Source organism: Theropithecus gelada, chromosome 1 (assembly GCF_003255815.1).
Source record: "Theropithecus gelada isolate Dixy chromosome 1, Tgel_1.0, whole genome shotgun sequence".
Lineage (NCBI taxonomy): Eukaryota > Metazoa > Chordata > Mammalia > Primates > Cercopithecidae > Theropithecus > Theropithecus gelada.
In genome coordinates, this window is record NC_037668.1 from 119,555,891 (window position 1) to 119,583,239 (window position 27,349).

The window sequence follows — 27,349 nt, forward strand, 5'->3', positions numbered from 1 at the left end:
GAGATAGAGACTATCCTGGCTAGCATGGTGAAACCCCATCTCTACTGAAAATACAAAAAATTAGCTGGGCATGGTGGCAGGTGCCTGTTAGTCCCAGCTACTGGGGCAGCTGAGGCAGGAGAAAGGCGTGAACCCAGGAGCTTGCAGTGAGCCAAGATTGTGCCACTGCACTCCAGCCTGGGTGACAGAGAGAGACTCCATCTCAAAAACAAAAACAAAAACAAAAACTAGGTCAGGAGGAAGCAAGATGGTCAACTAGAGATGCCTAATGCTCATCCTCCCCACAAAAAAGAGCAAAACAATGAATAAACAACTAATTACATTTTGACCAGAGTGACCAAAGGAAAGTACCTCTCTACAAATTTGAAACAGGGGATTATTCCACTAGTTGTGCAGACATCAATACAGGGACACAAGAAACATGAAAAAAAAAAAAAAAAAAAAAAAAACAGAAAATACAACAGCACCAAACAAACACAATAATTCTCCAGTAACTGATTCCAAAAAACAGAAATTTGCGTATTGCCTGAAAAGGAGTTCAAAGTAATAATCCTAAGGAAACTCACTGAGATACAAAAGAATACAGATAGACAGTTCAATGAAATTAGGAAGACAATTCATTATCTGCATAAGAAAGTCATTCAAAAAGTACCAAATAGAAATCTTGGAGCTAAAGAATTAAATGAATGAAATCAAAAATAGAGAGCTTCAATAGCAAACCAAAACAAGCAGAAGAAAGAATCTGTGAAATGAAGTTAGGTTTCTGAAATAGCCTAGTCAGAGGAAAAAAAAAAGAAAAAAGAAGAAAAAAGAGTGAAGAAAGCCTACAAGACTTATGGTACACCATTAAGCAAACAAGTATTCATATTATGGAGGTTCCAGAAGGAGAAGAACGAGGAAAATGCATAGAAAGCTTATTTAACAAAATAATTGCTGAAAAATTCCCAAGTCTTGGGAGAGATATGGACATCCAGTTCCATGAATCTCAAAATCACCAAACATGTTCAAACCCAAAAAGGTCCTCACTGAGGCACATTATAATAAAAATGTCAAAAGTCAAAGACAAAGAGAGAATTTTAAAAGTAGCAAGAGAAAAGTATCAAGTAATTTATAGGGGAATCTCCATTAGACTATCAGTGGATTTCTCAGCAGAAACCTTGCAGGCCAGGAGAGCACAAGATGATATAGTCAAAGCCCTGAAAGAAGACAATATTGCCAGTAAACAATACAATACTGTACAAAGCAAAGCTGTTCATCAGAAATGAGGAGAAATAAAGTCTCTGCCAGATAAATAAAAACTGAGGAAATTCACCACTAGACCTGCCTTATAAGAAATGATTAAAGCTATTCTTCTACCAGATACAAAAGAATGATAATTAGTAACATGAAAACATATTGAAAGCATAAAACACACTGGTAGTTTAAATGCATAGTCAAATTCAGAATGTGCCACCACTGTAATGGTGATCTGTAAGTCTTTCAAATCTCCAGTATGAAGGTGAAAAGTCAAAATGGTCAAAAATGTAGCTACAAAGAGTTGTTAAGGAATACTGAATATAAAAAGATGTAAATTATGTCAACAAACATAAATTGTGGGGGGAGGGCAAAAATCTAGAGTATTTGTATGTGACTGAAGTTTAACAGTTGTTATCAGCTTAAAATAGTCTATTATAACTATAAGATATTTTATGTAAGCCTCGTGGTAACTGCAAAGCAAAAAGCTACAGGAGATACAAATGAGAAAGAGAAAGGAATCAAAGCTTAGCACTACAGAAAAACAACAAATCACAAACGTACATAACAAGAGAAAGAAAGGAACAACTGATCTACCAAGCAATCAGAAAACAATTAAAACTGCAGGAGTAAGCCCTTATCTATCAATAATAACCCTGAAGGCAAATGAATTAAATTCTCCAATCACGACATACAGTATCTAAATTGATAGAAAAAAAAAAAAAGATCCAAACATATGCTGCCTACCAGAGATCCATCTTAGTTACAAGGACACAGGCTGAAACTTAAGGGGTAGAAGAAAATATTCTATGTAAATAGTAACCAAAAGAGAGCAGGGTGGCTATTCTTACATCAGTTAAAATAGACTTCAAGTCAAAAACTGTTACAAGAGGCAAAGAAGGTCATAATTTAATGACAAAGGGGTCAATTCATCAAGAGCACATAAGAATTTTAAATATATAAGCACCCAACACTGAAGCATCAAAATATATAAAACATTATTAAAGGACATGAATAGAGTGATAGATAGCAACACAATAATAGTAGGAGTCTTCAATATCCCACTTTCAATAATGATAGATGAACCAGACTGAAAGTTAACAAAGAAATACTGGACTTGAATTGTACTTTGAGTCAAATGGACCTAAGAGACAAATATAGAACTTTGCATTGAATAGCAGCAGAATGTATATATGCTTCTCTAGTGCATATGAAACATTCTACAGGACAGATCATACATTAAACCACAAAACTAGATTTAACTATTTTTAATTAATCTAAATCCAAGATGATTGAAATCACATGTAGTATCATTTCTGACCACAACAATATGAAACTAGAAATCAGTAACAGGAAAAATTTTGAAAAACATCACAAGTACGTGGAAACTAAACAACATGCTCCCAAACAATCAATGGGTCAAAGAAACCAAAAGGGAAAATTTAAAAATCTTGAGACAAGAAACAAGGGAAAGACAACAGACCAAAACCTATGAGATGCAGCAACAGTGGTTCTAAGAGGAATTTTGTGTTTGTTTGTTTTTGAGACAGACTTTCACTCTTGTTACCTAGGCTGGAGTGCAATGGCACGATCTCAGCTCACTGCTACCTATGCCTTCTGGGTTCAAGCAATTCTCCTGCCTCAGCCTCCTGAGTAGCTAGGATTACAGGCATGTGCCACCACGCCTGGCTAATTTTGTGTTTTTAGTAGAGACGTAGTCTCCCCGTGTAGGTCAGGCTGGTCTCGAACTCAAAAGGAAATTTTAAGCAATAAGGGTCTACATTAAAAAAGAAGATGCTAAATAGACAGCCTAACATTATACCTACAGGAGCTAGCAAAAGAACAAACTAAATGCACAGTTAGCAGAAGAAAGGAAATAATAAAGATCAGAAGAGAAATAAGTCAAATAGAGAACAACCACCAAAAACATATAGAAAATGATCAATAAAACCAAGACTTGGTTCTTTGAAAAAACAAACAAATATCTAGCTAGACTAAGAAAAAAAAAGAGGAAACAAATAAAATAAAAATGAAACTGCAGAAATTACAACAGATGCCTCAGAAATTAAAGAAATCACAAGGGACTATTAAGAACAATTATATATTAATACCAACAAATTGGATAACATATAGGAAATGGACAAACTCCTAGAAAAATATAACCTGCTAAGTTTGAATCAGGAAGAAATAGAAAGCTTAAACAGACCAATAACACATAATGAGATTGAAGTAGTAATGAAAAATCTTCCAACAAGGAAAAGCCCAGAACCAGATAGCATCACAACTTAATTCTACCAAACATTCAAAGAAGAATCACTACCAATACTTCATAAACTATTCCAAAAAAATACAGCTAGAGGGAATACTTCCAAATATATTTTGTGAGGCTACTATCACTTTGATACCTAGGTCACATAAACACACTACAAGAAAACTATAGGCCAGTATCTCTGATGAATATTGACGCAAAAATCCTCAATAAAATATAAGCAAACTGAATTCAACAACACATCAAAAAGGATTATACATCATGGCCAAGTGGATTTATTCCTGGCAAGAAAGTCTGGTTTAATACATGCAAATCAACCACTCTGATGTATCACATTAATAGAAGGAAAGATAAAAAACACAAATCATCTCAATTGGTGCAGAAAAAGCATTTGACAACAAGTTCAACATCCTTTCTTGATAAAATTCTCTTAACATGCAGGCATATAAGGAAAACTTCTCAACTAACATAACAAAGGCCATTTATGAAAAATCCACAGCCAACATCATAATCAATGGGGAACAACTGAAAGCTTTTCCACTAAGATATAGTACAACACAGGGATGCCCACTCTCAATGCTTCTATTCAACATAGTACTGGAAGTACTAGCAAGAGCAATCAAATAAGAAAAAAATAAATAAAAGGAATTCAAATTTGAAAGGAAGAAGTAAAATTATCTTTATTTGCAGACATTACCTTATATGTAAAAAAAATCAAAAACTCATTAAAAAAACTTAGAACTAATAATTCAGTAAAGTTGCAGGATTCAAAATCAATATACAGAGATTAGTAGCATTTTTAAACACAAATAATAACTTAACTGAAAAAGAAATCTAGAAAACAATCCCAGTTATGATAGCATCAAAAATAAAATGTTTAGGAATAAGTTTAATTAAGGAGATAAAGATCTGTACACTGAAAGCTATAAAACAATGGTGACAGAAATCCAAAACAAAAATAAATGGGAAGATATCCTGTGTTGATGGATTGAAAGAATTAATATTGTTAAAATGTCCATACTACCCAAAGAAGTACATATTCAATACAATCCTTATCAAAATTCCAATGGCATCCTTCATAGAAATAGAAGAAAAAAAATCATAAAATTAGTCTGGAATCACAATAAACCCTGGATAGCGACAGCAAAACTGAGAAGGAAAAGAAAGTTGGAGGTACACACTTTCTGATTTAAAAGTATACTATAAAGCCACACTAACCAAAACAATATAGTACTTGCATAAAAACAGAAACACAGACCAATGGAACACAACAGAGAGCCCAGAAATAAGTCCAAAAATACACAGTCAACTAATTTTCCATCAGGGCACCAAAAGAAATGGGGAAACAATAGTTTCTTCCATGAATGAGGCTGGAAAAACAATTTCCATATCCAAAAGAATAAAATGGACCCTTATACCATACACAAAAATCAACTCAAAAATAGCCAATTTAAAGAGGAACATAACTGGAATAGACCAAGTGGAGGAAAGAATCTCCAAGCTAGAAGATTATCTTTCTGAAATAAGGCAGGCAGACAAGAATACCAAAAAAAAAAAAAAAAAAAAAGAAGAATAAGAATGAAAAGGAATGAACAAAACCTCCAAGAAATATGGGATTAAGTAAAGAAACCAAAATTACAACTAACTGGTACCTGAAAGAGACAGGGAGAATGAAACCACATTGGAAAACATACTACAAGAGAACTTCCAGGAGAACTTCCCCAACCTAGCAAGACAGGACAGCATTCAAATTCAGGAAATGCACAGAACCCCAGTAAGATACTCCAGATGAACATCAACCTGAAGAAACATAATCATCAGATTCTCCAACATTGAAATGAAATAAAAATATTAAGGGCAGCCAGAGAGAATGTCAGGTCACTACAAAGGGAAACTCATCAAACTAACAGTGGATCTCTCAGCAGAAAACCTACAAGCCAGAAGAGACTGGGAACCAATATTCAACATTCTTAAATAAAAGAATTTCTAACCCAGAATTTCATATCTGGCCAAACTAAGCTGCATAAGCAAAGGATAAATAAGGTTCTTTTCAGAGAAGCAAATGCTGAGGGAAGTCACCAGGCCTGCCTTGCAAGAGTTCCTGAAGAAAGCACTAAATATGGAAAGGAGAAGCCATTACCAGCCACTACAAAAACACATTGAAGTTCACAGACCAGTGACACTATGAAGCAACCACATAAACAAGTCTGCAAAATAACCAGCTAGCATCATGATGACAGAATGAAATTCAAACATAACAATACTAATCTCAAATTGTACATGAGCTAAGTGCCCCAATTAAAAGGCACAGGATGGCAAGATGGATAGAGCCAAGACCCACTGGTATGCAGTCTTCAAGAGACCCATCTCATATGCAAAGACACACATAGACTCAAAATAAAGCAAGGAAGGAAAACTTACCAAGCAAATGGAAAATAGAAAAAGCAGGGGTTGCAATCCTAGTTTCTGACAAAATAGACTTTAAACCAACAAAGATCAAAAAAGACAAAGAAGGGCATTACGTAATGGTAAAGGGATCAATGCAACAAGAAGAGCTAATGATCCTAAATATATATGCACCCAATACAGGAGCACTCAGATTCGTAAAGCAAGTTCTTAGAGATCTACAAAGAGACTCAGACTCCCACACAATAATAGTGGAGACTTTAACAACCCATTGCCAATATTAGACAGATCACTGAGACAGAAAATTAACAAAGATATCCAGGACCTGAACTCAGCTGTGGATCAAGTGGACCTGATCGATAGCTACAGAACTTTCCACTCAAATTCAACAGAATATACATTCTTCTGAGAGCTACATGGCATGTACTCTAAAACTGATTACATAATTGGAAGTAAAACACTTCTCAGCAAATACAAAAGAATGGAAATCATAACAAACAGTCTCTCAGACCACAGCACAATCAAATTAGAACTCAAGATTAAGAAACACACTCAAAACCACACAACTACATGAAAACTGAACAACCTGCTCCTGAATTACTCTTATGTAAATAATGAAATTAAGGCAGAAATCAAGAAGTTCTTTGAAACTAATGAGAACAAAGAGACAACATACCAGAATCTCTGGGACACAGTTAAAGCAGTATTAAGAGAGAAACATATATATGCACCAAATTCCCCTACCAAAAAGCTAGAAAGATCCCAAGTTAACAACCTAACATCTCGGCTAAAAGAACTAGAGAACCAAGAGCAAACAAACCCCAAAGCTAGCAGAAGACAAGAAATAATGAAGATCAGAGCTGAACTGAAGGAGACAGAGACATGAAAAAACTCTTCAAAAAAAAATCACCAAACCCAGGAGCTAGTTTTTTGAAAAACTTAATACAATAGATAGACTGCTAGCTAGACTAATAAAGAAGAAAGGAGAGAAGAATCAAATAAACACAATCAGAAATGATATGGGGGATATCACCACTGACCCCACAGAAATACAAACAACCATCAAAGAATACCATAAAGACCTTTACGCACATAAACTAGAAAATCTAGAAGAAATGGATAAAATCCTGGACATATACACTCTCCCAAGACTGAACCAGGAAGAAACTGAATCCCTGAATAGACCAATAATGAGTTCTGGAATTGAGACAGTAATAACTAGCCTACCAACCAAAAAAACCCGAGGACCAGAAAGATCCACAGCTAAATTCTACCACAGGTAGAAAGAAGAGCTGGCACCATTTCTACTGAAACTATTTCAAAAAATTGAAAAGGAGGGACTCCTCACTAACCCATTTATGAGGTCGACATCATCCTGATACTAAAACCTGGTGGAGATAAACAAAAAAAGAAAACGTCAGAACAGTATCCTTAATGAACACTCATGCAAAAAGCTTCAATAAAATACTGGCAAACTGAATCCAGCAGCACATCAGAAAGCTTACCCACCATGATCAAGTTGGCTTCATCCCCAGGATGCAAAAGTGGTTCAACATACACAAATCAATAAATGTGATTTATCACATAAACAGAATTAAAGACATTATTACCTCGATAGACGCAGAAAAGGCCTTCGATAAAATTCAACACTCCTTCATGTTAAAAACTCTCAACAAACTAGGTATTGAAGGAACATACCTCAAAAAAATAAGAGCTATATATGACAAACCCATAGCCAATATCATATTGAATGGGCAAAAACTGGAATCATTCCCCTTGAAAACTGGCACAAGACAAGGATCCCTTCTCTCACCATTCCTATTCAACATAGTATTGGAAGTTCTGGCAAGGGCAATCAGGCAATAGAAATAAAGTGTATTTAAATGGGAAGAGAGGAAGTCAAATTATCTTTGTTTACAGATGACATGATCCTATATTTGGAAAATCTCATCTTCTCAGCACAAAAGTTTCTTAAGCTATTAAGCAATTTCAGCAAATTCTCAGGATACAAAATCAATGTGCAAAAATCTCTAGCATTCCTATAGCCAACAGCAGGCAATCAGAGAGCCAAACCGTCTATGAACTCCCATTCACAACTGCTACAAAAAGAATAAAATACCTAGGAATACAGCAGCTAAGGAGGGAAGTAAAGAAACTTTTCAAGGAGAACTACAAACCACTGCTCAAAGAAATCAAAGTGGATACAAGCAAATAGAGAAACATTCCATGCTCATGGATAGGAAGAAACAATACTGTAAAAAATGACCATAGTGCCCAAAGTAATTTATATATTCAATGCTATTCCCACTAAACTATCATTGACATTCTTCACAGAATCAGAAAAAAACTATTTTAAAATTTGTATAGAACCAAATAGCCGAGATGATCCTAAGCAAGAACAAAGCTGGAGGTATGCTACCCAACTTCAAGCTATACTACAAAGCTACAGTAACCAAAACAGCATGGGACTAGTACAAGAACAGACACATAGACCAAAGGACAGAATGGAGAACTCAGAAATAAGATCACACACCTACAAACATCTGATCTTCAACAAATCTGACAAAAGCAAGCAATGGGGAAAGGACACCCTATTTAATAAATGGTGCTGGGAGAGCTGGCTAGCCATATGCAGAAAATTGAAACTGGACCCCTTCCTTACACCCTACACAAAAATTAACTCAAGATGGATTACAGACTTAAACTTAAGACCCAAAACTATAAAACCCTAGAAGAAAATACCCTTCAGGCAATACCCTTCAGGACGCAGGCACAGGCAAAGATTTCATGATGAAAACACCAAAAGCAATTGCAACAAAAGCAAAAATTGACAAATGGCATCAACTTAAAATTAAAATAAGGAGCTTCCATCCAGCAAAAGAAACTATCATGAGAGTAAACAGACAACCTACAGAACAGGAGAAAATTTCTGCAATCTATCTATCTGACAAAGGTCTAATATCCAGAGTCTATGAGGAACTTAAACAAATTTACAAGAAAAAAAAAAACCCCATTAAAAAGTGGGCAATGGACATGAACAGACACTTCTCAAAAGACGACATACATGTGGCCAACAAACATTATGAAAAAAAGCTCAACATCACTGATCATTAGAGAAAAGTAAATCAAAACCACAGTGACAGAGCATCTCATGCTATCTCATTTAATAATAATGGCAATTATTAAAAAGTCAAAAAACAACAGATGCTGGTGAGGTTGCAGAGAAAAAGCAATGCTTTTTTACACTGTTGCTAGTGTAAATTAGTTCAACCATTGTGGAAGACGTTGTGGCAATTTCTCAAAGACCTATAACCAGAAACACCTTTTGAGCTAGCAATCCTGTTACTGGGCATATACCCAAAGGAATATAAATTATTATTTTACAAGGCTACAAGAACAAATATGTTCATTGCAGCATTATTCACAATAGCAAAGACATGGAATCAACCTAAATGCCCATCAGTGATAGACTGGATAAAGAAAATGTGGCAGCCGGGCGGAGCAAGATGGCCGAATAGGAACAGCCCCAGTCTCCAGCTCCCAGCGCGAGCGACACAGAAGACAGGTGATTTCTGCATTTTCAACTGAGGTACTGGGTTCATCTCACTAGGGAGTGCCGGACAATTGGTGCTGGTCAGCTGCTGCAGCCCGACCAGCGAGAGCTGAAGCAGGGCGAGGCATCGCCTCACCTGGGAAGCGCAAGGGGGAAGGGAATCCCTTTTCCTAGACAGGGGAACTGAGACACACAACACCTGGAAAATTGGGTAACTCCCACCCCAATACTGCGCTTTACCAAGGGTCTTAGCAAACGGGCACAACAGGAGATTATATCCCACACCTGGCCAGGAGGGTCCCACGCCCACAGAGCCTCCCTCATTGCTAGCACAGCAGTCTGCGATCCAACGGCACGGCAGCAGCGAGGCTGGGGGAGGCGCGCCTGCCATTGCTGAGGCTTAAGTAGGTAAACAAAGCCTCTGGGAAGCTGGAACTGGGTAGAGCTCACAGCAGCTCAAGGAGGCCTGCCTGTCTCTGTAGACTCCACCTCTGGGGACAGGGCACAGCTAAACAAAAACAACAACAACAAAAAAAAAAGCAGCAGAAACCTCTGCAGACACAAACGACTCTGTCTGACAGCTTTGAAGAGAGCGGTGGATCTCCCAACACGGAGGTTGAGATCTGAGAAGGGACAGACTGCCTGCTCAAGTGGGTCCCTGACCCCTGAGTAGCCTAACTGGGAGACATCCCCCACTAGGGGCAGACTGACACCCCACACCTCACACGGTGGAGTACACCCCTGAGAGGAAGCTTCCAAAGCAAGAATCAGACAGCTACACTCGCTGTTCAGCAATATTCTATCTTCTGCAGCCTCTGCTGCTGACACCCAGGCAAATAGGGTCTGGAGTGGACCTCAAGCAATCTCCAACAGACCTACAGCTGAGGGTCCTGACTGTTAGGAGGAAAACTAACAAACAGGAAGGACACCCACACCAAAATCCCATCAGTACATCACCATCATCAAAGACCAGAGGCAGATAAAACCACAAAGATGGGGAAAAAGCAGGGCAGAAAAGCTGGAAATACAAAAAATAAGAGTGCATCTCCCCCTCCAAAGGAACACAGCTCATCGCCAGCAATGGAACAAAGCTGGACGGAGAATGACTTTGACGAGATGAGAGATGAAGGCTTCAGTCCATCAAACTTCTCAGAGCTAAAGGAGGAATTACGTACCCAGTGCAAAGAAACTAAAAATCTTGAAAAAAAAGTGGAAGAATTGATAACTAGAATAATTAATGCAGAGAAGGCCGTAAACGAACTGACAGAGATGAAAACCATGACACGAGAAATACGTGACACATGTACAAGCTTCAGTAACCGACTCGATCAACTGGAAGAAAGAGTATCAGCAATTGAGGATCAAATGAATGAAATGAAGCGAGAAGAGAAATCTAAAGAAAAAAGAAGAAAAAGAAATGAACAAAGCCTGCAAGAAGTATGGGATTATGTAAAAAGACCAAATCTACGTCTGATTGGGGTGCCTGAAAGTGACGGGGAAAATGGAATCAAGTTGGAAAACACTCTTCAGGATATCATCCAGGAGAACTTCCCCAACCTAGTAGGGCAGGCCAACATTCAACTTCAGGAAATACAAAGAACGCCACAAAGATACTCCTTGAGAAGAGCAACTCCAAGACACTAATTGCCAGATTCACCAAAGTTGAAATGAAGGAAAAAATCTTAAAGGCAGCCAGAGAGAAAGGTCAGGTCACCCACAAAGGGAAGCCCATCAGACTAACAGCAGGTCTCTCAGCAGAAACTCTCCAAGCCAGAAGAGAATGGGGGCCAATATTCAACATTCTTAAAGAAAAGAATTTTAAACCCAGAATTTCATATCCAGCCAAACTAAGTTTCATAAGTGAAGAAGAAATAAAATCCTTTACAGATAAGCAAATGCTTAGAGATTTTGTCACCACCAGGCCTGCCTTACAAGAGACCCTGAAGGAAGCACTAAACATGGAAAGGTACAACCGGTACCGGCCATTGCAAAAACATGCCAAAATGTAAAGACCATCGAGGCTAGGAAGAAACTGCATCAACTAACGAGCAAAATAACCAGTTAATATCATAATGGCAGGATCAAGTTCACATGTGACAATATTAACCTTAAGTGTAAATGGACTAAATGCTCCAATTAAAAGACACAGACTGGCAAACTGGATAAAGAGTCAAGACCCATCAGTCTGCTGTATTCAGGAGACCCATCTCACATGCAGAGACACACATAGGCTCAAAATAAAGGGATGGAGGAAGATCTACCAAGGAAATGGAGAACCAAACAAAGCAGGGGTTGCAATACTAGTCTCTGATAAAACAGACTTTAAACCGTCAAAGATCAAAAGAGACAAAGAAGGCCATTACATAATGGTAAAGGGATCAATTCAACAGGAAGAGCTAACTATCCTACTATCCTAAATATATATGCACCCAATACAGGAGCACCCAGATTCATAAAGCAAGTCCTTAGAGACTTACAAAGAGACTTAGACTCCCATACAATAATAATGGGAGACTTCAACACCCCACTGTCAACATTAGACAGATCAACGAGACAAAAAGTTAACTAGGATATCCAGGAATTGAACTCATCTCTGCAGCAAGCAGACCTAATAGACATCTACAGAACTCTCCACCCCAAATCAACAGAATATACATTCTTCTCAGCACCACATCGCACTTATTCCAAAATTGACCACATAATTGGAAGCAAAGCACTCCTCAGCAAATGTACAAAAACAGAAATTATAACAAACTGTCTCTCAGACCATAGTGCAATCAAACTAGAACTGAGGACTAAGAAACTCAATCAAAACCGCTCAACCACATGGAAACTGAATAACCTGCTTCTGAATGACTAGTGGGTACATAACAAAATGAAGGCAGAAATAAAGTTGTTCTTTGAAACCATGAGAACAAAGATACAACATACCAGAATCTCTGGGACACATTTAAAGCAGTGTGTAGAGGGAAATTTATAGCACTAAATGCCCACAAGAGAAAGCTGGAAAGATCTAAAATGGACACTCTAACATCACAATTAAAAGAAATAGAGAAGCAACAGCAAACACATTCAAAAGCTAGCAGAAGGCAAGAAATAACTAAGATCAGAGCCGAACTGAAGGAGATAGAGACACAAAAAACCCTCCAAAAAAATCAATGAATCCAGGAGTTGGTTTTCTGAAAACATCAACAAAATTGATAGACCACTAGCAAGACTATATAATAAAGAGAAAAGAGAGAAGAATCAAATAGATGCAATAAAAAATGATAAAGGGGATATCACCACCAACCCCACAGAAATACAAACTACCATCAGAGAATACTATAAACACCTCTATGCAAATAAACTAGAAAAATCTAGAAGAAATGGATAATTTCCTGGACACTTACACTCTCCCAAGACTAAACCAGGAAGAAGCTGAATCCCTGAATAGACCAATAACAGGCTCTGAAATTGAGGCAATAATTAATAGCCTACCAACCAAAAAAAGTCCAGGACCAGATGGATTCACAGCTGAATTCCACCAGAGGTACAAGGAGGAGCTGGTACCATTCCTTCTGAAACTATTCCAATCAATAGAAAAAGGGAATCCTCCCTAACTCATTTTATGAGGCCAACATCATCCTGATACCAAAGCCTGGCAGAGACACAACAAAAAAAGAGAATTTTAGACCAATATCCCTGATGAGCATCGATGCAAAAATCCTCAATAAAATACTGGCAAACCGGATTCAGCAGCACATCAAAAAGCTTATCCACCATGATCAAGTGGGCTTCATCCCTGGGATGTAAGGGTGGTTCAATATATGCAAATCAATAAACATAATCCAACATATAAACAGAACCAAAGACAAAAACCACATGATTATCTCAATAGATGCAGAAAAGACCTTTGACAAAATTCAACAGCCCTTCATGCTAAAAAGTCTCAATAAATTCGGTATTGATGGAACGCATCTCAAAATCATAAGAGCTATTTATGACAAACCCACAGCCAATATCATACTGAATGGACAAAAACTGGAAAAATTCCCTTTGAAAACTGGCACAAGACAGGGATGCCCTCTCTCACCACTCCTATTCAACATAGTGTTGGAAGTTCTGGCTAGGGCAATCAGGCAAGAGAAAGAAATCAAGGGTATTCAGTTAGGAAAAGAAGAAGTCAAATTGTCCCTGTTTGCAGATCACATGATTGTATATTTAGAAAATCCCATTGTCTCAGCCCAAAATCTCCTTAAGCTGATAAGCAACTTCAGCAAAGTCTCAGGATACGAAATCAATGTGCAAAAATCACAAGCATTCTTATACACCAGTAACAGACAAACAGAGAGCCAAATCATGAATGAACTTCCATTCACAATTGCTTCGAAGAGAATAAAATACCTAGGAATCCAACTTACAAAGGATGTAAAGGACCTCTTCAAGGAGAACTACAAACCACTGCTCAGTGAAATAAAAGAGGACACAAACAAATGGAAGAACATACCATGCTCATGGATAGGAAGAATCAATATCGTGAAAATGGCCATACTGCCCAAGGTAATTTATAGATTCAATGCCATTCCCATCAAGCTACCAATGAGTTTCTTCACAAAATTGGAAAAAACTGCTTTAAAGTTCGTATGGAATCAAAAAAGAGCCCGCATTGCCAAGACAATCTTAACTCAAAAAAACAAAGCTGGAGGCATCACACTACCTGACTTCAAACTATACTACAAGGCTACAGTAACCAAAACAGCATGGTACTGGTACCAAAACAGAGATATAGACCAATGGAACAGAACAGAGTCCTCAGAAATAATACCACACATCTACAGCCATCTGATCTTTGACAAACCTGAGAAAAACAAGAAATGGGGAAAGGATTCCCTATTTAATAAATAGTGCTGGGAAAACTGGCTAGCCATAAGTAGAAAGCTGAAACTGCAGATTGGTACAGCCATTATGGAATCAGTATTGAGATTTCTAAAGATATTAAAAGTGGAATTACCATATTACCCAGTTCTTCTCTGGGTATACACCCAAACAAGAAATCATTACCTCATAAAGATATCTGCACTCCCACGTTCCTTGCAGACTGTTCATAATACTTAAGATATGGAAAAAGCCTAAAAGTCTGCTGATGAACTAATGCATGAGAAAAATGTGGTATGTGTGTATAGTACACACACACACACACACACACATGCACGCACACACACACAATGGATTATCCAGCCTTATAAAAGAATGAGATTCTGCCATTTGCCACAACATGGCTGGACCTGGAGGACATTGCTAAGACACTAAATGAAATAAGCCAGTCATAGAAAGAAAAATATTGCATGTTCTCACTCACATCTGAAAGCTTTTTTAAAAAAGTCAAATATACAGAGATACAGAATAAAATAGTAGTTATCAGAGGCAGGAAGGGTGAGAACAGGAGAAGAAATGGGGAGATGTAGGTCAAAGGATACACAGAAAAGCAGATACATAGCATGAACAAGTCTAAAGACCTAGTGTACAACATGAAGACTACAGTTAATAAAATTGTTTTGGGTTAGGGATTCTTGTTAAGTAGATTTAGCTGCTCTTGTCAAAAAAATAACTATGTGAGATGAGAGATATATTAATTTGCATCACTATAGTAACCATTTTACTAGCTATATGAATCACATAACATCATGTTGTAAACCTCAAATATGCCATATAAAATTTACTTTTTAAAAAGAACTAGGTTAAATTAAAAGAGAAGAGGAAGTTAAGAAAGTGTGTTGATAATTTGAAAATGAATTCTGGGTACATTAAAAGATTTTAGAAGTTGGTAGGCTTGGTTCTCAAATATATAAAGACATTTAGTATTTTTCTATTTCATTGTTGCAGATATGACACTAGGACTAATTATTTTTATGGTAACACTCATGACATTTTTAAGGATTCACAATGGAATGAAGATAAGGAAAGAGGAAAGGGCATGTTACTATTAAGTACAAACTTTGCTACCCTCTGTTAGGTATCTTAGAAATGTTGCCTATTTAATCATCATAGAAACAATGTGAGATGATTGATTCTCACATATACAATATTGATTAAGAAACTGAGGTTGAGAGAAGTTAAGTAATATGCCCAATTGTATACAGCTAGTAAAAGTAGCAGCACTGTAATTCAAATCTGACTCTAACTCCAGTATGTTCCTGGAAAAACAACAACAACAACAACAACAAAAAACAAGAATAAACAAGGAGATAAAGAAAAAATAAGGGGCAAAGACTGAAGAAATAAGAGAGTTAAAGGGGAGAGAAACTTTTCATTAGTAATTAGGTAAGAGTAGGAAATGAGAAAAGGAATTAAGATATATGTTTGCCAAAAAATGATTATCTGAAGCAAAATTAGGAAATTTGTGTGCAACAGAAATAAGGGAGTGGATGAAATGTAAATTAGTTTTAAGGGAACTTAGAGTATATTTCAATTCCCTGGTCACATGGATGAGTTCAGCTCAAAAATGTTAATTATTATGTATTCACCTTAGGACACCAGATATTTCTATGTGAATGATGCCGCCATTGCACAAAGAATTCCATAAGTCTTTCAAAACCGCCTTCAGAGTTAAATTTATGAGCAAGAAAACAAGCCTCATTACTTGATCCCCACATCTTGTTTCTGACAAAAAGTGGTATGATCCAACCTGATCATCTAGTTTATTCACCCAACAAGTAGAAAGCTTCAAATTGTTTATAGCTACTTACAGTCTCTCTACCCTATACCTACACTTTATTTAAAATGCCAGTTTGCCTTTATTCTATTACTAGTTTTATAATGAACTGGTCAATGTTTTTGAAACCCCATCTTTGTTATAAAAACTTAGAAAATTAATAAGAATGCTATAAAACTACATGCAGTTGGTATAAAAATTATTAATCATTATTTGATGGCATTCTTATCTTATTAGCAGTAATTTCACCTTCTACCTTTCTATCTACTTCTCAGACTTCATCTACTTTTTGGCTGTGAGCTCTTTGTTGGTTTTTCTCATTCTGTCTTGCTCTCTACTGTTTGTTGTTGTTTTATCTTGCTTTGTTGATGTGTATTATAAAACAACTACTCTACATGCTTCACACCCTAGAGTTTTTCATATGGTAGTAACTAAGAAGATCAAGTTAAATCCTTTAACTGGAAGGAAAAGTGTCAAAATAGTATCTAGAGGGTGAATAAGTGGCTATGTTTGTAATGCTTTAATAGACTATCTTTATAGTCTACCTTTTTAGTGGACTAAAAAAAAAAACAAAAACCAAAGAATGTAAAGAAGACTAAATTGGTTCCTCTAGGCTTGCTACATGTCTTTGGTTGACAAGCAACCAGAGGTGGTGGCAAAAGAACAGAATGGTAACTGGAAAGCTGATCTGACCCAAAGCAGAGAGAAGTATATTCCCCCACCATACAAAATCAGGCAGAAAAATAAGTATCTGCCTATATCCACATGTCCAATTTTAGTCTGAGGTCTACCACTAAACATATTTACTGATTTCCAGAAGTTATTAACAATAATAATAAGTAAAGTTCATTACATAGTAATCATGTGCTAGCACTCTGCTGAGACCTTCTGCTATAATTTGGATGCTGTCCATTTAAATCTTATGCTAAATTGAAATCCCCAGTGTTGGAGGTGAGGCGTGGTAGGAGGTGAATAGATCATGGGGGCAGATCCCTAATGGCTTGGCGCTGTCCTCACAACAGTGAGTGAGTTCTTGTGACATCCAGTTGCTTAAAAGTGTATGGCACCCCCCGACACCTGCTCCTGCTCTCACCATGTGAAACACCAACTCAACCTTTGCCTTCTGCCATAACTGTAAGCAGCCCAAGGCCTAGCCAGAAGCCAAGCAGATGCTGGTGCCATGTTTCCTGTACAGCCTGCAAAACTGTGAGCCAATTAAACCTCTCTTCTTTATAAATTACGCAGTCTTAGAAATTTCTTTATATCAATGCAAGAATGACCTAACACACCTGCTAAGATTGAGTGGTAAGCAGGATGAACATGAGTCCCCTTTTCCTGAAGAAGTTGATAATCTAATGAATGGAAAAGATATTAAAATAACTATTAAACAAAAGTATATTATAATTACAGTGAGTACTATGAAATAAAGTACAGGTTGCTTATAAAAGTAAATACAGGGAAACTGATGACTATGGAAAACTGATATTAAAGTTTAGACATGAAGGATAAATAGGAGTTAGGTAAAAACCATTCCAGTAAAAGAAAGCATGATGCAAGATGATGCTGTACAGAGTAACAGTTTGGTGTATTCACAGAACACAGAGGTCAATACAGCTTGACCATGGTGAGTAAAGGGGAAGAACGGTCATGATAAGTCTGGAGAATTGGCTAGGCATCACATTATATGGGCTATTGCAGGCTACACTAAGGATTTAGCATTTAATCCCCAGGTCAAGAAGAAGCTATTAAAGGGTTTTAGGCAGGAAACTGACATTTAGATTTGCAATCTCACAAAATCTATGCTATGCAGAGAACAAAGTGGGATAAGAGTGTGTGTGTGTGCAGTGATTAAAGAAAAGGATACAGCCTAGGCAAGAGATTAATAGTGACTTGAATTAGGGAAGTGGCAGTGTTGATGGAGACAAAATGACATATTTGAGATATATTTAGAAGTAAGAATAAACAGGACTTTTGATTGATTGTCTATGAGATATAAGGTAAAGAAGATATTAGTGATAGTTTTCTGCTATGAGTAACTAGGGAGATAATGTATAATTAAGATGGGGAACACTGGAGAAGGAACTGGTCTGACAGCAAGAACCAAGGTTCTATTTCATACATACTGAGTTTGAGATGACTGTCGGTAGACATACAATTGGATTCAGTTACACAGATGGGCTACAGGCCTAGAGCTCAGTAGGGAAGTCTGGGCTGAAGGCATAAATGTGGGAATGCATAGACACGCATAAATATTATTTGAAGTTCATGTGAGTAGTTACAAACAACTAAGAGTGTGGAATTAGAAAGAATGAACCTCAGATATACTCACTCGAATGACAACATTTAAGAGTTGGGTAGAAGAGGTGAAAAGAGGACTGAGAACGAGCAGCCGGCAAAGTAGGAAGAAAATCAGTAGAAATGGTTATGGAAGCACAGAGCCCAGAGTGTTTAAGTAAGGTGGAAGTGGCCAAATATGATAGAAAGTCCTTAGAGATTAATTCGCAAGATCAGCTTTAGTGAAAGACTATAAAAGATGTTGGATTGAAATTAGGTTAAAAAAAAATTGACAGTAGTATGGATAATCTTTATCATTCAAGAAATCTGACCATCAGATTATCAGTATGGATAATCTTTATCATTCAAGAAACCTGGATCACCCCTGCACTAAGACTCATTATCTCACTTAATCCTCAAAATTACCATTATCCTTATTTTATAGATGAGGACACTGACGTTTACTCCAAGGTTATGGGACAAGCCTAATTTTCTCATCTCATCTAAATGAGCCCTAAAAGTCCTTCTACTTCCATGAAAAAATGAAAAACTATACCTCTGTTTCTGTTCCACAGTCATAATAAATTTAGCATCTTTCACAAGAACAGAAGCAGCCTGTTGCACACCCTTCCTTGTTGCACAAAACTGAAAATAAATTCATAACTTTTGTATTAATCATGTTAAAAACTGAATATACTAAAAAATAAGCTATCAACAATCCATACCACAAGTGTGGGTTTCTGATCAGAATACATTTGTATAACACTGGCAATTTTGTAGTTGAGGGTTAAATCAAACTTAAATTCAGTTTGGTTACTGCTGCAGGGAAATCCAAGGACCACTTTCTGAAGTTTCACTGGTCTGTGGCTCTCATCCATTTTCAGACATACAGCTGGTCTTTCACCATCTGAAAGCCATTCTGCAATCTTTAAAACACAAAAACATGTGCATTAAAACTTTCTTCTAGTAAAGTTTTATTGCTAAAAACAACCCAATTACAGATCACTTTAAGGTCAAGCTATAAAAGTATTTAATCAAGTATACTGTCTTTTTCAATATTACATATTCCGTTAATATTATTCTGTTGATATAGTGGTCAACACTACCAACAGTAGTATTTCAAGATTATACCCACTTTTCATCATGGTAAACTTCCAATTCATTATTATTAGTTTTATTTTCCTTCATAAGAATCCCAAAGAAAAATTAAAATCAGTTTTGTCACAGAGACCAAATTTCTCACTATCATTTTACCTTCTTTGCTATTTTTGAAAACTATGCCTCAAAATAGCTGACATCTCTTGTGTGTTGTCCTAAATATTAGATAAATAGTAGCAAAGTAATAGTTGGTTTAGGTTTGCAAGGGTTGACAAGTTTTTAAGCAGACAACAAACACTTGAGAGATGCCAGTGCCAAAAGCAAACTTCAGACTCAACCTAGAGTCACTAGTTAGTTTCTGGAACCGTGGTAAGCAATCTTTATCTTTACATAGCCCAGTTAATAATCAGGCTCCATGCCCAGCTATGAAACTGACTGTTGTTTTGACAGGAAGAAAACATTAAAATAGTTTCAAGGTTATCATGAGTAGGGATAAGATCACACAAGAATTTACAGTTTGAGGGGAGCAGAAGGCCAAGAATAAAGACCTTAATTTAGGGGAAAACGGAGGAAGAAGATCTGACAAAGAGACAGAGAAACAGCATTCAAAGAAGTAGTGTTTATCGCAAAGGGGAAAAGTTTGATGAATTAGAGAGTACTAGTACATAATAATGGCTTACAAGTAAGTAAGAAAAATTTAGTATCCCAAAGTGAAAAAAAGGCAAATGACATAATCTGGCAAGTTTTTAAAAAAGAACTTAAAGTAGTTGATAAATATATTAAAAATATTTGCTTTAGTAGAAATCAAAGAAGCAAAAAATTTTTAAATGAGATACCACACTAAACAATAAATCCTGTAAATATTTAAAAATAATAACAGCAATAATAATTCCGCTATTAAACGATCCAGTGTTAGGATATAGGAAAATAGCTTCTGGTAGAAGTGTAAATGAATATAACATTTATTGAAAGAAGTGCTTCTTTAGAGTTTTATATATCCTTTGATTCAGTTATTTCATTCTAAAAGTTCACCCTAAGGAAATAATCATGGATGTTTCAGATATATTAATTTCACTCTGTTTACAATAGCAAAAATTGGAAATGATCTTCCATTATTACATTGTTTGATAAATAAATTACAATAAAACCACAAAAATAGTACTGAAGAATATTTAATGATATAAAAATGTTTATAGATGAAATGCAGGTCAAAAAAAAGAGTATATACATTATGATTCCTACATGCTTACAAAAAAAAGTATATACATTATGCTTCCTACATGTGGAAAGACAAACACTAGGATTTAGTTTTGTTGTTTTAATAAACTTTAAATTTTTCTATATTATTCTTGACAAATACGAACAAAATAAGCTGTCATTTTAAGAACAAGAAAATGATTAATTGTGCCAAATTAACGATAAAGACAAAATATTCCATTGGAATAAACAATATAGTGGCTATTTGTGAAAACAATTTCTAAGAAGTAGTAGGGGAAAACTAGTATTATAGTAGGCTGAGAAGTAAGTAGGAGTGAGAAAGTAGAGTGAGACTATTATTTTTCAAGACGTTTACTTAAAAATTGAAGAAAAAATTAAGTCATATATTCATTATGGAAAGGACAATATTGCATATTATTATTTCTTTACATGTCCATGTACCTCATTAACCATGAGATCCTCCTCAAGGATGGAGTCCACGTATTTTCACTTTTTCATCTATTGTTAGTGCTTACCACAATGCCAAGCATACAGAATTGAAGAGCAAGTGGTAATCATCTAAGCAATTATTTTTATTCTCCACCATACTTCGCTATACAATTAGAGTCAGCTAGTTACAACAACCATCACATATTATTAGTGAAGTTATTATGAGGCACCTGAGACCCATGAAACTAAGACTTTTAGATACTAGCAAACAAGAGATGTCCACATGTCCACAAAAAATATTTTATTAAACCTGATTAACCAAATTTTATGGCCTTAATACTGTCATATTTATGAGATCTAGCCACAACTTTCTACAACATACTTTCCTATTAAAGCAAAGTACAAAAAAATTCACTTTTCTCTAAGATCAAAATAACTAAATATGTCATAAGTCATAAAAAACCTAAGAGCTCAGCTAAAATTGTAACTCACATCCTCAGCATTTGGAATTGTTGCAGATACAGCTACAAATCGCATTGGAATAACAGTGCTGGTATTTTTTAAAGTCTGAGAAACAGACTGTACAGTTTTCATTCTGCTGACTACAACTTCAAGAGTTGGACCACGATTTTCATCTTTTACAATATGTACCTAAGCAGGAAATCAAGAAAAAATCATTAGCTATAGAATTATAAATACATGTAATCAATTAAAATATTCAATACTACTAACATTCTTGCTTGAGAAAATGAGCATTTTCCATTTGAAGGGATAGAACAAACACATAGTTTGGTTGAAATGTCTTTTTTCTTTCTGTCTTATTCTAATTATCCTTTTATGTTTATCTCTGAAAGTGAATGCATTCATTACCTCATCAATGAGAAACAGTCGAACCAGTTGAACCAAAGAGTTGTCTCTCCATTTCCTAGTCATGCTATCCCATTTTTCCTAGACAGAAAAAAAAAAAGCATACAAGTAATTTAATGTGATAAGGAATTATAATAAATATTCAGATATCAATATTTTTAACATGACATATTACAAATAATGGGCAATTGTGGTTGATCCCTTAAGAGTATCCTGAAAAATATTTTAAAATTAAAAAATACTTAAAGAATTTTTACAGTCTTAAAGGTATTTTTAAAACTGGGCCCTCAATTATTTTTACGCTGAACCACAAAATATTCTAAGTCCAAGTTTTATTACCTGTTTTTAAATTCTACCAAGGACCTCCCTCTATAATATACACTACTTAGGTAAAAGAATAAAGCTATAAATATGATTGCAAAGTATCCACAATAACAAACTGCCTATTCTTTGTCAATTTTTCCAATTTGGTCATTTGTCTTTTACTTACTGATTTGTAGGTATTCTTTCTGGGCCTTGAATTGTAGTATTTTTTTAATGTTCATTTGTTTACATTGTAAATATATGCTTCTAGTTTGTATTTTTTAAACTTTTTGTCTCGGTAAAGAAAAATAGGTATTTTCTAACGAACTAAGGAAATCATAAAGTATAAATAATACCTACAGGAGTTGTCATAATAATATGGGCATGCTGAATCTCAAATAGGTCATCCATTACTGTATCTCCGGTAAGTTCTTTACAATTCAATCCTATTGGTCCAAATTTTTCTTTCCAGTCACCAAAACGCTGACTACACAAGGCTTTTATTGGTGCCACTGTAACAGTATAAAATATTTACTTTGAACATCAGTTCAATTTTAAAATTATTTTCACAAACTTTGGTTAATAAAGTTAGCATAAAAATACACATCTACATACTCCTAAGATTGATAAATTAAAAATGAACAATATAGGCATATTATTTAGAGCAGGGGGGTCCAGTCTTTTGGCTTCCCTGGGTCACACTGGAAGAAGAACTGTATTGAGCCACACATAAAATATGCTAACACTAACGATGACTGATAAGCTAAAGAAAAAAAATTCTCATAGTGTTTTACAAACATTACAAATTGTCATAAGTTTACAAATTTGTGTTGGGCTGCATTCAAAGCCATCCTGGGCCACATGCAGCCTGCAGGCCACAAGTTAGACAAGTTTGATTTAGAGGTATCAAGGCAATAACCAAAAAGAACTAAAAATAGAAATGATTTCTCAGGCAAGTGTAACTAAAAGTGGAGAAAGGTAGGGCAGAAGATGATTACTTTTCATCATAAGGCCTTTAGTGATACTTGATTTTTAATCCATATGCATGTATTACTTTGATTTAAAAAAAAATTTTAAAAATACACACCTAAGAAAGGAGAGTAAAAGTGCCTATGCAAATTTCTAGAATTACAAAATGTTTGATTTTATGTGTTCATTTTGCCTGTCCTTTAAAAAATAAGCATATAAAAGTCAAATTCTCAATTCAAATATTACTTTTTATTTATAATTCTGGAAAATGTGTTTTAAATTTAATGACAAATAAGACCAAACTTTACTAGAAATATATAGAAAACCAAGTAATTCCTAAGGCCAGAAACTGAATTCATTTCTTCATTTTGCTTCAATGGTTTTTCGTTATTATAATTAATCATCACTCTTATAATAAATACTTACTGTAAACAATTTTAATATTCAACCATGGCAATGGTACTTCCATTAACAATCTTGTTATAGCTAGTTCAAACACTACAGTTTTTCCAGAACCAGTTGGAGCACAAATCACAAAATTCCTATCTGTGTAAAGAAGCTAAAAAATAAAAAGTTATCAATCATGTAACATATAGAATTTTTCATACACATTCTCAATTTGTTAAAAAAAAGTCTTAATAAGAATCTAAGGAATAATAATTCAAACATTTCTCCTCTAAAGTTATAGAAATTGTAACTTTGCTCTAGAGCCTCTACTCTCGAAAAATAACATTATTAGTATTTTATCACGCTGTTTTATTTGTCAATGTAGACCTAGAAGAAAATCATTCCTGGCTGAGCACGATGGCTTACACCTGTAATCCCAGCACTTTGGGAAGCCAAGGAAGGCAGATCACTTGAGGTCAGGAGTTCAAGACGACCCTGGCCAACAAAGCAAAACCCTGTCTCCACTACAAATACAGAACTTAGCCAGGAGTGGTGTCTCATGCCTGTAATCCCAGTTACTTGGGTGGCTGAGGCAGGAGAATCGCTTGAACCTGGAAAGTAGAAGTTGCAGTGAGCTGAGATTTCACCACTGCACTCAAATACAAACAAATCCACCTATGAAAATCACACGTATTCATTTACCAAATATTTTCTGAGCTCCTATAATGTGCTAGACACTGAGTGTGGCAGTGCAAACATAAAGATCTAGTAAATCCCAGCTGTCCCAATCTAGTGATCACAACCTAGTGAAAGGCAGAAAAATAAATAAGTTAAATAAAATACTTACATCATCAAAGGCTTTGGACTGTATATAGTTGAAATATGGAAATTCTTTGAAAATACTTCTAAATTTTGCCGCTTACAATAACATTAAGGAGTCAAATATTTCAGAATTTAAAAAATTGGTTACTTTTAATTTTAAAATTAAGTTACATTAATATTGATTGTGACAACATTTAATGATGAGGTTTTAACATTTGCTATTTGGCATCTTAAGAAAAGAATTATCATAAATTATTCTAGTCTCCAGTCACATTCCATATTCTGAAAAGAACTTGCAAAGTTCCTATAGGGAAATAAGAGATTATATAAGGGTTATACTTGAGTGCTAAATATGATGGAAGAGATGCAAGTACATAATGGCAAGTAAATCAGAACTATACTTCTAGTTTATCTTTTCCAGAGTAGTGCTTTTTCTTATTTACCTTGACAAGGCCAGTTGGTTTTTATCTCTTCTTTAATGTACAGAATTTCACTCAACTATTTCATTGAGCATTGATTGTACTTCATTAGCTGATGTGTTTCTGGTTACTTAATACTAAATCTCTTTGTTTTTGATAATTTAGTTGTGTTAAGTGGTGGGTTTAATTGTAATTATCAACATACTGGCTTGGCAGGAAGAACTTAAATCATCCTTTCCCTATAAGAAAGTTCAAAAATATAAATAGATATGAAGAATAAACTGTGCCCTCTCCAAGGTGAGGGTCTATTGACAGATTGGGAGATATCTGTATTTACATGGTATTCTTCTTACAATATATCAACTACAGTCATTGAACACTATATACAGAATACATTAATAGATTTAGAAAGCTGTGGGAAGCTGTAAATAAAGAAGAAAATGAGTTCCTACAATTGAGACTGTTATAATCTATTAGAAGATATAAGATGGTTAAGAACATTATCTGAGAACACAAGTACACAGTTATTTAAACAACTGGATTTTTATAAAGATATATAAGAACTGATGGATTGCTGTAGCGATCCTGTTTAAACTTAGATCATATTACTTCTCTGATCAAATTCCTCCTTTCTCTCAAAGTATATGGCTATAAGGCTCTACATGATCTTGTCTTCCCACTGCCACTCCCTCCCCGCATCAGCCCCTGCCTTTCTCTCTCTGACTTCATGTCCTACTACTCTTTCCCCCAACTCATCTCCTCTAGCTATACTGAACTCTGCTGTTCTTCAAAAACATCAGCCATGTTCCTGCCATGAGGCCTTCCCCTGCCTAGACTGTTCCTCCCTCCATATTTCCTTGGCTCCTTTCCCTCCATTAAGTGCTTACATCTGACCTTCTCAAGGTCTACCCTAAGTACTGTTTAATTCTACACCCTGAGCCACGAATCCCAGCAGTCCCAATTTAACCCCCTTACCCTGCTCTACTTTTTCCTTTTCCCGTAATAGTCACCACTTTCTAAAAATCTCTGACTTATTTATATGTTGTTACAGATGTTGAGATATAGCTTCTTCCCTACCCTCATCCCAAGAATGGTATCTCCTCAAAAGCAAGGATTCATTGTCTGTTTTCTTAAGTAACATATCCCACATACCTAGAACAGTGCCTGACACATAGTAAGCACTCAGTTAATATAGGTTTGCAATTATTACATCAAGCAGTTAATTTATAAATCCTCATTTTACTTTCTGGTGTGCAAAGTGTCATATCTGTGCCAAACAAAAACGTAATTTTGAATTTGAAAATCCATAAGCTTTAGAAGGAATCTCATTTTTCCTTCAAAACATGTCTCTTACTATCAAATATTTATTTGCAACAAGCCCATGAGTGGGCCATCATGTTGGTTTTTCTCTCATTAGATAGCTCCATATCAATTTATATTCACAAAAATGAATCTTTGATTCAGAGTAGATACAGAATCAGTGTTTCAGCTCATAAGAAAACTCAACTGCTAACATCATTTATCATCACTATCAACAACTGAAATCAATTTTTGGCCTTACATTCAATAAAGTCTCAGCAGCGTCACTGAAATTATGGGGAAAATGTCTGCAGAACTGAAAATGACAAGACTACTGTGGTAGGATCAATCTGAGAAAACTTCTATTGCCCTGAGGATTCAAATGTAGTAAAATATTTAAAGAGAATAAGAAAATAAGGTGTGTCCAAGTAATCTACAAACTCTCAAATTATCACAAATAGCATTCAGTCTTCCACTTTAAATACATACTTGGAAACAAGGTGTAGGACAGTGAGTTTTATACAAAATGAACTTTTTGGACAATAAATCAGTGGACACACGTGTAAGCAGTAGTCCTAACTAATAAAGACCCCTAAACAACAGAACCATTTCAGCTGTGCTAATATAGCATAAAGACCCTCAAAGCTCTTTAAAAGCCAGTGTCATATGGAAAGACTTTACAGTAAGGGATAAGGAGAATCAGCCATTGTACAGATAATTAAACATCTTTAACAGGTTACTGCTAATATATTTCCTATGTTTCCATCCTATTTTGATCACCAAAGAAAGTGTGGCAGCATTGAGACACCATGCTAATAAAGTGCTAAACACTGGCTCTGTTTATAGTTACTATATCAACATGTATAACCCTCTTATTGATCCCTCTCCCTCATTTTTACTCAAATCAGCTATCTGCATTGGAGATGACTTTTCATGAGAAGTCAGGCAAATATTTTCTAACCATACTTCAGAATTATCTCAGATGATCCCTGGAGTACCCAAGATTAGTTATTGTTGCTACATTTCTCTAGCACAGCTATGCAATACCCGGAATTCAATTTTCATTTTGTCAACTAGACCATAACTTTTGTGGATGCTAGAACATTTGC

General features: G+C 35.6%; 1 protein-coding gene across 1 annotated transcript in view; it reads right to left on the minus strand.

Moving 5' to 3' along the window:
* Positions 1–27,349, minus strand: part of LOC112633712 (probable ATP-dependent DNA helicase HFM1) — a 130,305-nt gene that overhangs the window by 82,557 nt on the left and 20,399 nt on the right. The window contains exons 8-14 of the mRNA XM_025400580.1: positions 24,548–24,618; positions 23,740–23,872; positions 22,705–22,856; positions 22,045–22,122; positions 21,667–21,825; positions 19,155–19,355; positions 18,986–19,074 (exon numbers count right to left, since the gene is read on the minus strand). Coding sequence (XP_025256365.1) covers positions 18,986–19,074; positions 19,155–19,355; positions 21,667–21,825; positions 22,045–22,122; positions 22,705–22,856; positions 23,740–23,872; positions 24,548–24,618 — 883 coding nt within the window. The remainder of the gene's footprint in view (positions 1–18,985; positions 19,075–19,154; positions 19,356–21,666; positions 21,826–22,044; positions 22,123–22,704; positions 22,857–23,739; positions 23,873–24,547; positions 24,619–27,349) is intronic.